Raw genomic sequence first — 16,154 nt, forward strand, 5'->3', positions numbered from 1 at the left:
GATCTCTTGAGGACACAATGGGTCACCCCATGGGTTCGAATGGGTTTGGAGAAATCTTGGTCAAAGGATTTGGAAAGGTAGAGGTATATGGGAGGTTTGGTCAACCAAGTTGGCCTAAGTCAAGGCTTAGGTCAATTGTGTTCAAATTGATGGTATGAACTAAATGGCTGCAATTTCATCTCAAGGAGAGGCCATTTGATTTGAAATGTGTGTTTAAACCCTTAAGGGTCACTTTGGTTAACCATAGTTAACTTGGTCAACCAGGTCAAACCAATGTGTGGTTTTAGGTTCATTATGTTCCTAAGGACATTTAGGATCCATTGGGATAGGTTTTGGAGGTTGATAAGGGAAGGTCATGTTGAATTTTGGGGAAAAGATCAAAATTCCCCTTAAAGGGTATTTTGATCATTTTGACCCCTGGTCATTCCTGGGATAAATTAGGTCCATGAAAGTATAATTTACTGGTCACCAGGTCATAACAAAGGTGATGGATATAATTAGAGGATTTGAAAAGGGTCTCATGGTCAAATTCCACCGGATGGCAAGTTCAATGAAACTTGCTATAAATATTTGAAGGTTTTGCAGCCTATGGGAAAAGATTCAGTTTCTGGAGATAGGGACCTCAAAATAAGCTCAAATTTGGTGGTTGGATCTTAGAACATGTGTGGTAAATAAGAAACTAATAGATTATGAATTAGAGGTCATTTGACTTGGCTTCCAGGTGATAGAAAATTCATTCAAATAGGTTTTTAGGACATAGGCTTTTGGCCTTGGATTTTGACTTAAAATTTTTGGATTTGAGGTGGGTTTTAGACTTGATTGATTGGATTGGTTTTTTTTTTTTTTTAAATCAATCTCAATCATAGGAATGGCTGAGAGGGATTGAACAAGATTGAGGTTTGATTGAAAATTGATCTAAGACCTAGGATTGGAAATCAAACTAGATTTGATCAGGGATTTAGAATGAAATTTGGATGGGTTCCATAAGACTGACAGGTGGAGAATTATTAGTCCTTAGATCACTAGAGAGAGATTTAGATTGGCCCTCTTGACCTCATACAAAAATGAGGTCAACACGACGTTGTGGGCTCCTAGAATGAGCGTCGTGGCAAGCGCCATAAAGAGCTGTGTGCTAAGCTAAATTTTAATAATAAAAATATAATTTTCCACCATTCCATTCATTTCATCTAACTCAAGTGGTCGACTAGTGAGAGAGAGAGAGAGAGAGAGAGACAGAGAGAGAGAGAGAGAGAGAGAGAGAGAGAGAGAGAGATTTCTAAAAAGAGATTTTTTAGAGGGAAATCAAAATTTGGGATGCTTCAAGCATTTTTAACCAACAACCCAATTCTAAAAGTTATTTAGATTGAGGTAGGTAATATTTTGCCTATCTCAATTTAAAAAAAATATATTATAATGTTGGGAATTTTTATTAAATTTATATTTTCATATCTCAAAAACAAAAATAACTTTACACCTACAAATCTTTCACAGTGTAACTTTTGCATGTTATAGAGATAGAGCTTCAAAATATTTAGGTATTTTTGTGTAAATTTTACACCGAAGATTTTGGGAATTTTACTATTTTCATTTATTAAAAAATAATCATAACTCTAAAAAATAATACTATAGTACAATTAGTCTTTCAATAGTGCTCAAAACAATCTCTAATAATTTGGTTAATTTTGAAACCATGAATTTCAACATAAGAGTATATTATGCTGCCTACCATTATGAAATTTTGGTAATTTCTAAAATGAGCTTACTTGCATTCATGTTGCTGCAATGTAATGAATTATGTATTTATCTTATTGAATTGTACGATTCTTAGGAGTTTTGGAGTAAATGGAGAAAGTTATGCTCTGGTACGAAATGTTATTCTGGTGCCAAGGGTATATTCTGATGCCATATTATGCACATTTTATTCTGTTGCTAGGCTTTGGGAGCCATAAGGCTCATATTTTTCTGAATTAAATCTGTTAAGAGGTATAATGGTCAGAATTATCTAAATTATATCTATTGGGAGGCACAAGTGTAAGAATTATCAAAGTTTTATTTCATATGAAGTGCTTGTTTATTAATTTTTCCAGCACCATTATTTGAATTCTTGATAACTAAAATTATTATTTTGTTAAGCATAAAAATTTATTATATTATGTTTAGTACTCAATTAAATGCTTAAAAATTGATTCATTTAAAAATTTAGATTAGTAAATGTGGCTTGCTGAGCTATGTTAGCTCATAATTATTTTGTCATCTATTTTTATTAGGGTCTAAGAGAGGGAAAGGGCCAGTTGAGTAGCAGTATAAGGATCTAATCTCAGTTTATGTAGTTATTTATTTATTTTGACTTTTGTATAGTCATGACTAGTTATTATTCTATTATATTATATATTCTAGTATCTACCTATATACTATAGTGTAATTATTATATATTCATTTTGATGATAAAATGAAAAGAGAATTTTGTGGATGAATTTAGTTTTGGTATATTGACTGTTATTAGTAGCTATGTGATTTGTTATTTATTTTAAAATTAAAATTAGACAAAAATTTTGAATAGTATCCAAAACTTAGATATTAGGATTTTTCTTGTTGCAAACTAAAATGATAGGACATGTCCAATATGTGGGCTTAATTGAGTCAGATTATGACATGAGGGAGGGATATTTTGGCCAAAATGAAAATGAAGTTGAAATTAAATTTTTTATAAAATATTTTTTTAGCAATATGGCACTCGATGACACAACTTCACAATACTCTCAACGAAGAGCATGACATCACAAAACCCCATCTAATATTGTAGCGCTAAATCTAGTGTTGCAGCATTACTCCAAATTCCCTAAAATATAAAGATTTTAATGTTGCCCTATCCCCATGGTGCTCCTAATGGAAAAGTTTAGACTTTATATTTCTTGCACATAGACCCTCAAGGATTTAGAATATAGTTTAAGCATTCCTTGCATGCAAAGCATTCTATTAATAAGATAAATTAAGTATAAACAATACTAGAGGGATATTGGGTTAATTCCTATCCTCATGGGAATGATATTTTACTTACTATTTTATTACATTTATATGACATATACACTTACAAAGATCTTGGGTTTACATATAAATAGCCTATCAATTTTCTAAGCCTAATTTTGTTAACAAGTGAAAGCTTGTATATCATTCAATTGCATATTATTAGTGATGTTTATTATATACATAATGTATATCATTATGAAAGATATTATAACAAAAAAAATTTAACATTTCTTATTAATGATGTTTTAATAAAATGTCACCTAAAATATAGATGATTTGTTAGAAAAAAAAAAAAAAAACATTTTGATAACTTGTGTTTTTATATCAACATTATATATTTATGTGTTTCAAGTATGTATTATTCTATTATTAAATTTATGTTTGTACTAATGATAGCTAAAATTGCCATCATATGAAGCAACTTCATGTTGAATATGATTGGTGACTTTATAATATTATTTATTTAGGCTTCTTTCGAGATAACTTTGTTACTTCTATCTACAGCAGCTTTTAGTTCAAAAAATTCTTGAACTAAATTTTTTATACTAAAAAGCTACTTTAAAAGAACTAGGAAAGCTATCCCAAACAAAGCCTTAATTACAATCTTTTCACGTGTACTTGTCCATATGAATGAATGCTTCTTTTTATGTCCCTTACTCATATCATTTTTAAGCCAACTCATGAAGTATTTAAATTTGGTTAATGTTGCTTATATTTTTTGTAAGCTTAGTTAGATCTAGCCCAAAGTAAAGGTTCAAACCATCTCCCATGATTAGTGCTAGCTCAATGAGGAATTAATATGGATTGATCAATGCAAATTAACTCTTGCCCATATTTTAATTAGTTCGTTGGAACCCTAGCTCAAATAAAACCTTATTGTGACTTAGCCTCATATGAACTAGCTTTTATTAAGTATAATCCTAGTCCACCCACTAGAATAATCACAAGCTTGTTTTGTAAGCTAGGAACTACTTTAGGTCAATTGTGAATTTTCTAAGTAACCATGAATAGTGGGCTATATTTAAACCTCTTTAGGCAAACTCTAAGCTAGTGTTTGTCACATATAATCAAATTTTGAGCATTAAGCTAGTTAAACTTAAACCCTAGCTTTGTCTTTCGCTTAGATAACCTAAGGGCACCTTAAATAAAAATAATAATAAAATAAAAAACCTAAGGTCACCTTAAATAAAAAACCTCAAGAAATTATTGTATAGGTTAAACTTATTGAAAGAGTTCATAATTTTATTTTTCTCAAGTCAATATATGAAAAAAGGTATATGTTAGCTTAGCAGCCATGCACACACACATAAGAAGAGTAAAAAGTAGATATTTAATTTTTTGTTAATTTTATTGTGTAATCCAGTTCATATTATACAATCACTTCAAATAAAAATTAATTAAAATACTTAATTTAAATGAGAAAATAAATTTTAATTATAACTAATTGTACTGGATGAATAATTATTATCAGAAATCATGCCATCGAATCAAACTCACTTAAAATAGTTAAATTCAAATTTTGAAAATTGAATTGTTTATAATGTATGAACCTATTCATATTGTATAATCTTTCAAAATATTTCCTAATTAAAGTTAGGTAATTAAGTAATCAAATCAAATTTGAATTAATTATATATCATACTATATGATCATGTATTAAGGCTCCATATAGGATAACATTTAAGGAGCTTTAGGAGTTGAACTTTCAACTTCAGGAGTTGGTTAACAAAGGATTCGTTCATCCTCCTACATCTCCGTTATCTATTATATTTGTAAATAAAAAGGATGGTATGAGGCATATGTGCATTGATAAGGAGTTAAATAAAGTCACTATAAAAAACAAGTATCTTCTATCACGGCTTGATTATCTATTTAATCGCTTACTAGATCTTCCATATTTTTGAAGATTGATTTGCAATCTATATACTATCAAGTGAAGGTGAGGGATGCTGATGTGATGAAGATAGCTTTTAGTATGAGGTATAGACACTATGAGTTTTTGGTCATGCCTTTTGGGGTGATGACTACACCAGTCTTCTTTATAGATATGATGAACAAAGTATTTAGAGATTTTCTGGATCAGTTTGTGATTATTTTTATCGATGATATTTTAGTGTATTCTACTTCTAAGGAAGATTATGCAAGACATTTAATTATTATTTTAGAGATTTTGAGGCAACATCAATTATATGCAAAAATTTTCAAATGTGAGTTTTGGTTGAGGAGTATTTCTTTTATATGTGGTGAGTTATGATGGTATTTCTATAGACCCCTAAAAAATTCAAGTAGTTACCAAGTGGCCGAGACCTAGTACCATATTTGAGGTATGCAGTTTCTTGGATATGGCTGGATATTATAGGAAGTTTTTGAAGGGATTTTCTCAAATTTTTGTATATTTGACAAGAATGACTTAAAAGTCAATAGATTTTGTCTAGACACCGAAGCGTGATGCTAATTTTTAGAGATTGAATGATTGTTTGAATTCTACTCCATCTTTGGCTTCCATCTGGTACAAAAGGATTTCAGATTTTCAGTAATGCTTCACTGAGAGGTTTGTATGTGTTCTGATGCAGCACAATAGAGTGATAGCCTATGCTTTCAAGCATTTAAAGCCACATAAAAGGAACTATACGACACATGATCTGAAGTTAGCTGATGTTATATTTATTTTGAAGATTTTGCGATATTACTAGTATGGTGTCAGGTGTGATACTTTTACTGATCATTAGAGTCTAAAATATATATTCACTCAAAACGATCAAAATTTGAGGCAAAGGAGATGGCTTGAGTTGATCAAATATTATGATTTGACTATTCAGTATCAATCAAGTAATGCCAAAGTAGTAGCATATGCTTTGAGTAGAAAATCTTTTGGAGTTTTATTTCTTCAGCTCACTTCTGATAAGTATTTGATACAAGATATAGAGATATTATAGTTGGAGATGATTTTTTTGGCTGATTGGGATTCTGATATGTTGGCTCAAATATTTATTTAGCTATCTTTATAAGAAAGGATTAAGAAAGCTCAGAAGTCATATGCTGAATATCTAAGCTGGTTAATCTGATTAAATATGGTAAAAATTTTAAATTTTGTATATGATTATAGTATTATCTTTTGCAAGAATCAATTATGAGTTCCTAGTTTTAGATATCTAAGGCGAGATATTCTGCATGAGGCTCATTATTTATGTTACACTATTTGCCAAAGAAGTTATATATATATATATATATATAGTGATCTGAAAGGTATATTTTGGTGACGTGAATTAAAGAGGATGTGACAAATTTTGTATCTAAATGTGATGCCTATCTGTTAGTAAAGGCATAACATCAACGATTAGGAGGTCGTTTGAAGCCATTACCCATTTCAGAGTGGAAATAGGAAGAAGTTACATAGATTTTACTAAGGTTTTTCCCAAGTTGAGGCAATGACAAGATACTATTTGGGTTGTAGTTGATCGTCTGACAAAATTAGCACATTTCATTTTAATCTAACAGTCTAATTTTGTAGACAATTTTGCATAAATATACGTGATATATATCCATATGAGGCTTTATATGGTAAAAAATACATAACCCCTTTATCTTAGACAAAGGTAGGTGAGAGACATCGTATTGGGGCAGCCTTGGCTGATAATGCTATTAAAAAGATCTGTTTGATCAAAGATAGATTGATAGTTGTACAATATATGCAATGATAATATTTTAATGATAAACATCAAGTTGTATAATTTTTTGTAGAAGATTATATATATATAAATATAGGACAGATGAAAGGTATTAGCAGATTTGACAATAAAGAAAAATTGAGTCCATGGTATGTTGGACCATTTGAGATTATTGGAATCTACCTATAGATTACTGTTGCTAGATCACATATAAAAAAATTTATAATATATTTCATGAGTCACTTTCGAGAAAATGGATATATGATTTTTGAAATAGGATATATGCTGAAGACATTGAGATACCTCTGAATCTGAGCTATAGGAAAGAACAAGAGACGTATCTAGCCAATGATGTTAGAAAACTAAGGAGTAAACAGATTCTTATGGTTAGATTCCACTCAATGATGGGAGCAAATGCATCAACCGTGCATGGTTTAGTGATTAATTTGTCTCCATTCATCACTACTACTAGTCACTGCCACTACTACCTTATAAAGGTCCCTCCTATGATTAATATGTGATGTGATGTATTGTTTGTGCTTTATAGATTGCTTATCTTATCTTTTTTTTTTTGTATTATTATTTAGTCTATAGTTCTTCTTTTTGTGAGGTCAAAGGGGGAGTAGAGAGTTGTTGGTTGTATTGATTTATTTTTATTAGTGTAATTTGTCTTACTTATTTTTCAGTACTTGTTTTGTTTTTATTTTGCTTTTAGTTTATATTATTTACTCATTAAAATATAAATTTAAAATAAAAATATTTAAAAAAAATTCTCCATATTTTTAAAGGAATCACTTAGTAAGGAGGAGAGCTTAGTAAGAAATTAAAATTAACTTATAATTTCAACACATAATATTTTACATTATTAAAAAGGGGAAGTTTATTTCAATCCAAGAGCTCGATCTTATATTTTGATAATTATAACAATTATTGAATGATTATTTATTTTTCCTTACTTTATATACTACATATTTTACTTTGTGCATCACTAATATTTCAGGTTCAAAAAACCCAATGCATCATCATAAAATCTGAGCTCAAGAAAGTATTGTATAAGTTAAACTTGTTGAAAGAGTATTTAATTTCATTTTTCTTGAGTTAATGCATATAAAAAGGTGTATGTTAGCTATGCGCGCACAGACACAAGGGGAGGAAAAAAATAAATATTTTAATTTTTCTATTAATCATACACTACGATTCAGATCGTTCAATATGATCAGTTCAAACTGAAATTAATTTAAATGAGAAAATGGATTTTAATTATAACTAATCGTACTATACAACAATCAATCGTACTAGATGAATATTTATTTTCTAAAACCCCACAGTCGAATCAAACTTAAAATAGAATATTTTGAAAATTGAATTGTTTGTACTATATAATATTTTATAATCTTGCCTAATTTAAGTCAGGAAATTAAGGAAACAAATTGAATATGAATTACTTATAGATCATAGTAGATGATTATGTATCGTACAATACAATTTATATGAATGCTCTTTGGACAAACCTTGGTTTGTCCTGTATGATCTGATGTTTAATTTAAGCTAATCGTACTGTAGGATTTATAATCGAAGAGGGTGATTTATGACATTAATGAATTAATCGTGTTGTACGATACTCCAAAGATACTGTACACATAGAGTCGGCAAAATTAAAATTTTAGGATTTTTAGAAGCCCACTATTTAAACTCTATTTAATTTGTTTTGAAAAGTCTTTGGCTGTATTGGGTCATCTGTTGGTGGTACTTGAGAGGTTGTTTCTTCTTGAGAGAGCTTGAAGAGAGGGATTTGAGCAAAGGAGAGAAAGGGAGAGGTTGTGCGAGAGGAAAAATAATCTTGAGTATGCCAAGAGAGTGTATGAGGAGTTCATCGCAAGGTTGCTCTAGCAAACTTCAACCCGAGTTCCTCCATATTTCATTATTTGTCATGTGGGAAGCTTTTTGAAGGAAGTCTTTGAAGCCAAAGAACGTCAGCTACTCCGCCGTACTAAGAAGAAGAAATTGATTTGGGTTACTCCACCGCTCTGAGGAGATTAAATGGATTTTCTTCACTACACTGAGGTAAAAGGGATTTGACACTCACGCTCAACAAAAAGGTGAAAGGGATTTCGACACTCCGCCCTATCAAAAATGTAAAAGGGTTTTCAAGGGTGTCAATATTTAACATGACCCGAAAATCCGACTCGAACCTGACCAGGAAATTTTGGGTATGGGTTGACCTGAGGCATAACCGGGTCAGGTTCGGGTTAAGATTTTTGACCTGTTTTAAAAATTGGGTCAGGTTCGAGTTGACTCAAAAACCTTAGATTGACCCGAAATGGCCCTCCTTGCCCTCGCTAACAAAACTTGCTCGCACTAGCCGCGTCTGACCGAAGTTGCCTATACTGTCCGCTCGTGTCCCAAAGCCTCACATCTCGAGGCCAGCATCACGTCCCACGTATCATCCCATACCTGCCCGCCACGCTGATCATTGACCCACATGCCTGTCGTCGGTCGCTAGCCTGCTTCCACTACCACTGGTTGCGACCCACAGTTGTTGCCGACCTGGCATTGTCGTGTCCATAGGTCAGGTCGAGTTGACCCAAACTCAAAGCGGGTCAGGTTCGGGTCCGAAAAATCAAACCTTTTGCAAAAACGGGTCAGGTTTGAGTTAACCCAAATAATGCCTGGTCAATTCTAGGCATTACCTAACCCATGACTTGAAATTGACACCCCTAGGATTTTCAACTATCCCGTTGCACCAAGAGGTGAAAATGATTTTGTAAGAGCTTATTCGCCTAGTTGTAAAAGTTGAAGAATAATCATTTTTCTTTAATGCAATACCCAAAGAGGACTTCAGGAAATAGATGTAAGTCAAGTTGATCGAAGTACTATAAAAATATGATTTAATTTCTTTTATTTTTCGCATTTACTTTCTACATATTTACTTCTTACACATTTAATTTACTTCAAGTATGGGTGTTGAATATTATTACATTGTGCTACAACATCATTGTAATTATTTTGAATTTAGTCTTTGTTTTAAAAATAAAAAATAAATAGAAAAATTAAAAGATACAAATATTTTTTTTTTAGAAAATAAAAAATACACAAATTAGAATTTACTTTAGGTTGACATCTTGAAACGTGATTTCACTTTAACATTAAATTCTGAATTTGTTTTTAAATTAAAAAAAAATTAAAATACCATTTCGCCTCCTTTTTTATGTGTCATTTTATAGTTCAATTGATTTCACAACTATTAAACTTTCAATCTAACATTAAACCAAAATATAATTTATTTATTTAGGTACATATCTTTGTATAGGCTAATCACATTCATCACACATTATTTAGGTACATATCTTTGTATATCTTTGAACATGTCAAATCTTTTTTAAATGGGGTATATTTGAATTCCAAGGCTCAAAATTGATCTAGACACTCATATTTAGACCTACCAAGTTTACTAAAATAAATAGGCAGATCATGTACAAAAATAAAATCAATTAAAATCACGTACAAAACTAATTCAACACAAATTCTTAGCATACAATATCAAAATCAAATCTTTTTTTTTTAACTAAAATTTTTTGGTGAAAAGAAAACCTACTCCATACAAAGTTGCTAAATCTTGAAATGCAATTATTTCGCAATGTCATTACACACTGCAAGAGAGATTTACCTAAACAAATAAAAACAATAAAACCACCATCAAAATGAATTTTATAAGCCTGTATTCTTTTCTATCACCCCGAACTGCATTGAACTATTCTATGGCCTCTCTCAGGAGCATAATCATACCAACAAAAAAGTATATTTTTGGCAGATTGCAGAATTACAGTGCACATAGGCAACTCTTCAAGCAGCAAGATGATCGAATTGTGTTTTAGGTTCATTTGGGACGGCTTATTGTTTCTTGAAGCAGCTTTTTAGTTCAAAAATTAAAAATTTTGAACTAAAAAGCTACTTCAAGAAGCTGTAAGAAAGCCGTCCCAAACAAAGCCTTACTCTAGCGATTTCCAATTACCAGGAATTTCACCTGTATTCACTGGAAGCCCTTGGTTTACCTTTGCTCATTGAATTCAGTTGCTGCGATACAAAAATGACTCCCATGATAATGATCAGGCAACCAACAAGAGTGCTGAAGAAAAGAGCTCCAGGTTGCCTGGTCTGCACAAAGCCATAGACTCCACTGGATGTAACAAGAATAATGTCAGTGAAACTATCCCCAGAGAAATCATCCAGGACCAAGGCATGTGTAGGAGAGCCAGGCAATTCAATTGAAGATAAAAAGCTGCCTCCAGGAGAGATCACCACAGCTTCTTGTTCGCCGCCGGCGATTATCACCTCTTTGTTGTCATGTGCTCGCAAAGAAAAAGCTTTCAAGGTAGGCACAATCTTAGCTTCTTCCGCCATTCCGGATGGAGATGGAAGATTTGACCATGTTGCACCAGTTGTGAGCTGCCATCTCCAAGTGGCACCTTCACCGTGCACGCCGGGGGAGTATGAAGTAACCTATACAAAACGGAAGAGCAGAAGGGATTAATATGCCATGAATGTGGAGTAAGGCTTCGTTTAGGACGACTTTCTTACTATTTGTACTAAAAAGTTGCTTTTAGAAGAAGTAAGAAAGCCGTCCAAACGAAGTCTAAATCATAATCAGCAAAAGAGAAAACAGACAGAAATTGTTGCACAGCCTGTGAGAAAAACATCTTCATGCATGAGAGAGAATGGCAGTGTGAGCTAGATTGGAAGACTCAAACCTCTCCATGGCTTGTCAAAAAGACAATATCACCATGACTTCCTTTCCGATGCTTATGCCCATCGTCTCTGCGTACCAGTAATGGAGTTGCGACTTCCACGGCACCTGAATCGACTGTCCTGCCGAAACTCCTAGCAAAATCTCCATGCTGGAATAGGTTGAAGTGTGAATGGTGGCAGATAGAAGCATTGAAAAGCTGCTCCCGAACAGGTACACCTGAAGTAGCAACAGCCCAGCAGGGCTTCAACACTTCCATGGAACCAGTCACAACAGTTCTTTCAACTCCATTTCCTCCCACCACCTATAAAAATAACAAACAGCTCAAATTAGCTTGCAAGGGAATAAATTTTTTTCCTGCAAACTCCAGTTCTTTCAAGTACAGTAGTTGTCAAGCTTGAAGTTTCTACAAAATATAAAGATAAACCTCCGTCGGGCTAGGCTTGGACTTCCCAAACCATATGCTCTAGACAAAATCTCTTTATCCCCTCATACTAGTGCTATTGACCTAATGGTTTATCAAATGAGACTTTGAGAGGAATACCATTTTATTATCTTTGTACTGCAATTGCATTGTGAATAAACTTATATCAAGCTACAATTAGATTTTATTTGGGGGCAGTTTAAGATATTCTCATTTTGTTTTTAAAAGCTTCTTTCTCAGCCATAGTTTCAAAATTGTTCATTAAAAACTAACTTTTTAAGGCAAAAGTTTGAAAATCCGATGATAAAGTTGTCTTCCTTACATAATTATTTTTCACTAACTACTTTTCTTTTTATTTGAGATTGAAATGCCTAGCAAGAGGCCACTGTGGCGTCCGTGGGGGACAGTTCTGATGGAAGAAAGGGGGATTGAAATTATTAGAACTGATATTCAATTTTTTTTATTTCACTTTAATAATTATGGTATTTGATAGTATTTGAATCTTTTTTACCATGCCATACACAAAAACTATATAGGTATTTTAGGTATTTGTGATTTTATCTTGTAATATATTAGAACTCTATTTAAAGGCATGTGAAAGGAAAAAGGATTCAATTTTTTGTTGCTAAATTTTGAATATTCTCTTAGTTCTTGAAAAAATGAGTGCTCCTTGGAATTTCTCCATTGCGTTCTTCCCAAACTTATCAACCAACCTTCTATAGTTGGTTGTAGCATCATCACATACTCAGGTTCTTGCTCATTGTAAGCACCGGATCGTGTTTTTCCCATCCACCTTCACCTCTTCCTCTTCAGTTTTTTACAAATCTCACTAGCTAGAAGCCACTAACAGGTACAGGGAACTTATCACCACACAAGCCACTTGATTGGAGCATTGAAAACACTTATCATGCAAACAATGCACAAACTATAAATAGAAACAAATCGGGTTCTTAACATCAAACATCTTCAAAATAAATAGGCAGCAATATGCACGGTTGTGGTCTACATTGAAACCATTAAGGAACAGTTATTCATTGCTAAAGAACCTGAAAACCGACCACAAAAGAGGGATTCCTACTAAATCAATATATCACAGAATTTCTTTCTTGAAGATCATTTATATGTAATGAATATTATATACTTGTTTGACGCAATCTGGAAATTGCAGTGAGCAAATTGTAATAATTCTTTAAGATATTAAATGGTAGCGATGGGATCCCAAATTGATCAAAAGGACGCGGAGGTGAGCAATCCATAGGATCTTCATTTGATGATGGTAGAGATGTTGCAAAATTAGAGCAAGTGTTTTATTTTGATGATGGAGAGATGGAGCTGAACTAGGTATAGGTGTTAGAATGCTCTTAGGATTATGGTTTGGGATGATTTAGAAGATGGCGGCAAACCAAATTCGTTAGATTGTAAGGAAATCTCAAGTTTATGGTAAACAAATCAGCCAACATTATGAACATAAATATTGCAGTGAATCACATCATGAACACAATAAAAAGTCAAACAATTTTGACAAATATTGAGAGATAATCCAGAAATACTAAAAGGGTTAAGGAGAGTTTTAGGATTAAGGTTGTCAATTTTTGATAGAAGAGAAAAGTGTATATTCAATAGGAGTGAAAAACTTCTAATTATAGGAGAGAAAAATGGGAAATCAGGAGCAAGAGAGGAAAAAATATGTGCCAAGTAAAGCATTAGGCAAAGAAGGAAACCATGATTTCATAAACTCTCATATAACTTAAAAGTTATTTAGCTTTTCATGTGTGGTAGCGATGTCATGTTGATGAAATAGAAGGTGATGGATGGCCAACAAAAATTCTGCTGTGGGAAGAACTCTCCTTTAGAGAATACTAATGATGGTACTCATCCATAATATCAGGAGCAACTCATTGATGTTCTTGATTTATTAGCCAGGAATTGTTTAATGGTGGAAGATCGAGCTATTGAATTTGATATTTTTGTTGGCCAAAAAGTGTCTAATATAACTTCATCTGTAGTCATCCAGCCAATTTCAGATGCAGATGAAACTAGCACTATAACAGGAATATGTAGTCTTTGGGGATGCAATAACTCCATTTGAAGATAAAATTGATAAGCAATCTCTTTCTTCTTGGTTATAGAGGGTTCCAAAATCTTCTTTAGATTTTCACTGACATGACACTGCCCATGCAAAATTCCATGACATTTTATGCCTCCTACAACTCCGGATCATCCCAGATTGATTCACATCATCTTCCACCTCTCTTCTGGTGGAAACCCTAAGCCCAGATAACAAATCTATGATGTCCGCAATAGACTTGATGTAGCATAACACCCTTCCTACTTCACAGTTTCGAAATCAAGAACTTCAAATGCAAGGAACTTGTGGTGATGGAGACCGATTGACCATCATTTTAGGTATAAATCTTTAAACTTATTAATTAAATTTAAATTACTTGTTCGTTTATAGGTCCATTAATTTTAGCATGATCCAAAAAGCCCCATTAAAAGTAAGATCAAGTGTTGCCCAACAGTCTTACCTGCTAACTATCCTATGTAAAAGAAAGTTTCACAAAATATCAAGAATTTCAAGTGCATAAAGAAAGAGCACATTACAATCCCAATTTAAACTACTTTGAAAACTATAATTAGGTCACCATTAACATATCTAATCCAGCTTCATGGATAGGCCCCTAATAATAACTGGTTTATGCATATCTTCCCTAAAACCAATTACTTTCAATCTCAACATAAAAAGGAAGCCCTAAATCTTTCAACAACAATAACAACAACAACATCATGCCTTTATCTCACTATGTGGGGTCGGACACATGAATCCTTTTTCTCCATTGTGTACTATTAAGAGTTATATTCTCATTTAAATCTAATGAAGAAATGTCATTTCTAATATTTTCTAATCAAATCTTTTTCAGTCTACCTCTAGCTTTCATAACACAAGTCAAATAAGATGACTCTCTCAAATCATCTAATACATCTACTTTCCTAACCAGGTCATCAAAAGACCACAATTTTATACGACCAAACCATCTAAGATGACTCTCTCAAATCTTTCAAACAAAGAAAAAATCACACCAGAGATACAATAATCAAATAAGACTAAATAATACCAATAAGTTCTCCATGCGAATGCTCCTCAGAATGATACCTACAATCATGTCCATGAAAGCATCACATTATATTGAATGTCATCAACCATGCACTGAAGAATGGAAGATCGTATTAGTCATGGAGAAAAACTTCCTTTTTCTCTCTCCCTCTTGTTTCCTTTTCAACTTCATTGTTTATGCTCTACAACCAGTCGATTGAATTTTCCACCACAACATGGCACTCTAAATTCCTTCTGATGATTGGATTTCTAAATTTCTCAAGGCCACATGTACGCCTATGCCCATGAACCGGCTCATTTTTTGCTTTTTTTTATTTATAGTAGTTTCAAGGAAATGAATTTTGAATTAAAATCATAGTCAAATTCCAACTTGATACCCAAAATATTAATTTTGTATAAAACTTCAAAATTTGATATTATTTATAAATAAAAGAATAATTTGTATTTATCATGACACATATTTTAAATTTTGTGCTTATGTTGGCAAGTTTATAGAGGCAAATTACTACGCTTAGTGTCCTTAAAGGTGAATCAACACTCACCTAGGCTCCCCAAGTGAGGCAAGACCAAAACATCTCTCATACCTCCTGGACAAGCATTATCGCTATGGCATGCAATCATCCTACACTAAAGTGCTAGACAATGAGGCAAGCACCTCGCCACAATTGGAAAGATGATTACTAGCAATTCTCATAGCAGAAAAGCTAATTTTTCATAATAATAAATTGAAATTAGGTGATGCAAAACAATCGGAGAAACAAGAATGCATATTAGAAAACATTCTATATCAAATGTATGTAAAGTAGCTTTAAGCTCTAGAGTAGTAAATCAAGAGGATGTAAATAATTAGTGAGGAATCCAGGAAGAAATAGAGGGCTATAAATCCAATGATGGAAAAGAGAACATGAATGATGAAGAATATGGAATAAATAAAAAAAAGATTAAATTATACCTAGGTTTACATTCTACAAATATAAGTAGTTCATCGTATTTGTTAAAGATAAATTATTTACCAACAAATTTGCACTTACATGGAACCTTAATATTCACAAATTTCCACATTAACTTAAATATAATGTTTTTTTTTTTACTTAAATGTGACGATAATCACTTCATTCTCCCAAACAATATTCATCATGTCTAACAATATTTATAAGTGATATAAGAATTTACTTC

General features: G+C 32.4%; 1 protein-coding gene across 2 annotated transcripts in view; it reads right to left on the minus strand.

Moving 5' to 3' along the window:
• Positions 1-10,222: 10,222 nt before the first annotated feature.
• The window catches only part of LOC110106625, a 52,858-nt gene continuing 46,926 nt past the window's right edge, over positions 10,223-16,154 (minus strand). For both annotated transcript variants that reach the window (XM_028693159.1, XM_020836574.2), the window contains 2 exons: positions 11,444-11,743; positions 10,223-11,195 (listed from right to left, as the gene is read on the minus strand). In XM_028693159.1, coding sequence (XP_028548992.1) covers positions 10,716-11,195; positions 11,444-11,743 — 780 coding nt within the window. In that variant the 3' untranslated portion in view covers positions 10,223-10,715. The remainder of the gene's footprint in view (positions 11,196-11,443; positions 11,744-16,154) is intronic.

This window comes from Dendrobium catenatum, unplaced genomic scaffold (assembly GCF_001605985.2).
Source record: "Dendrobium catenatum unplaced genomic scaffold, ASM160598v2 fragScaff_scaffold_231, whole genome shotgun sequence".
Classification (NCBI taxonomy): domain Eukaryota; kingdom Viridiplantae; phylum Streptophyta; class Magnoliopsida; order Asparagales; family Orchidaceae; genus Dendrobium; species Dendrobium catenatum.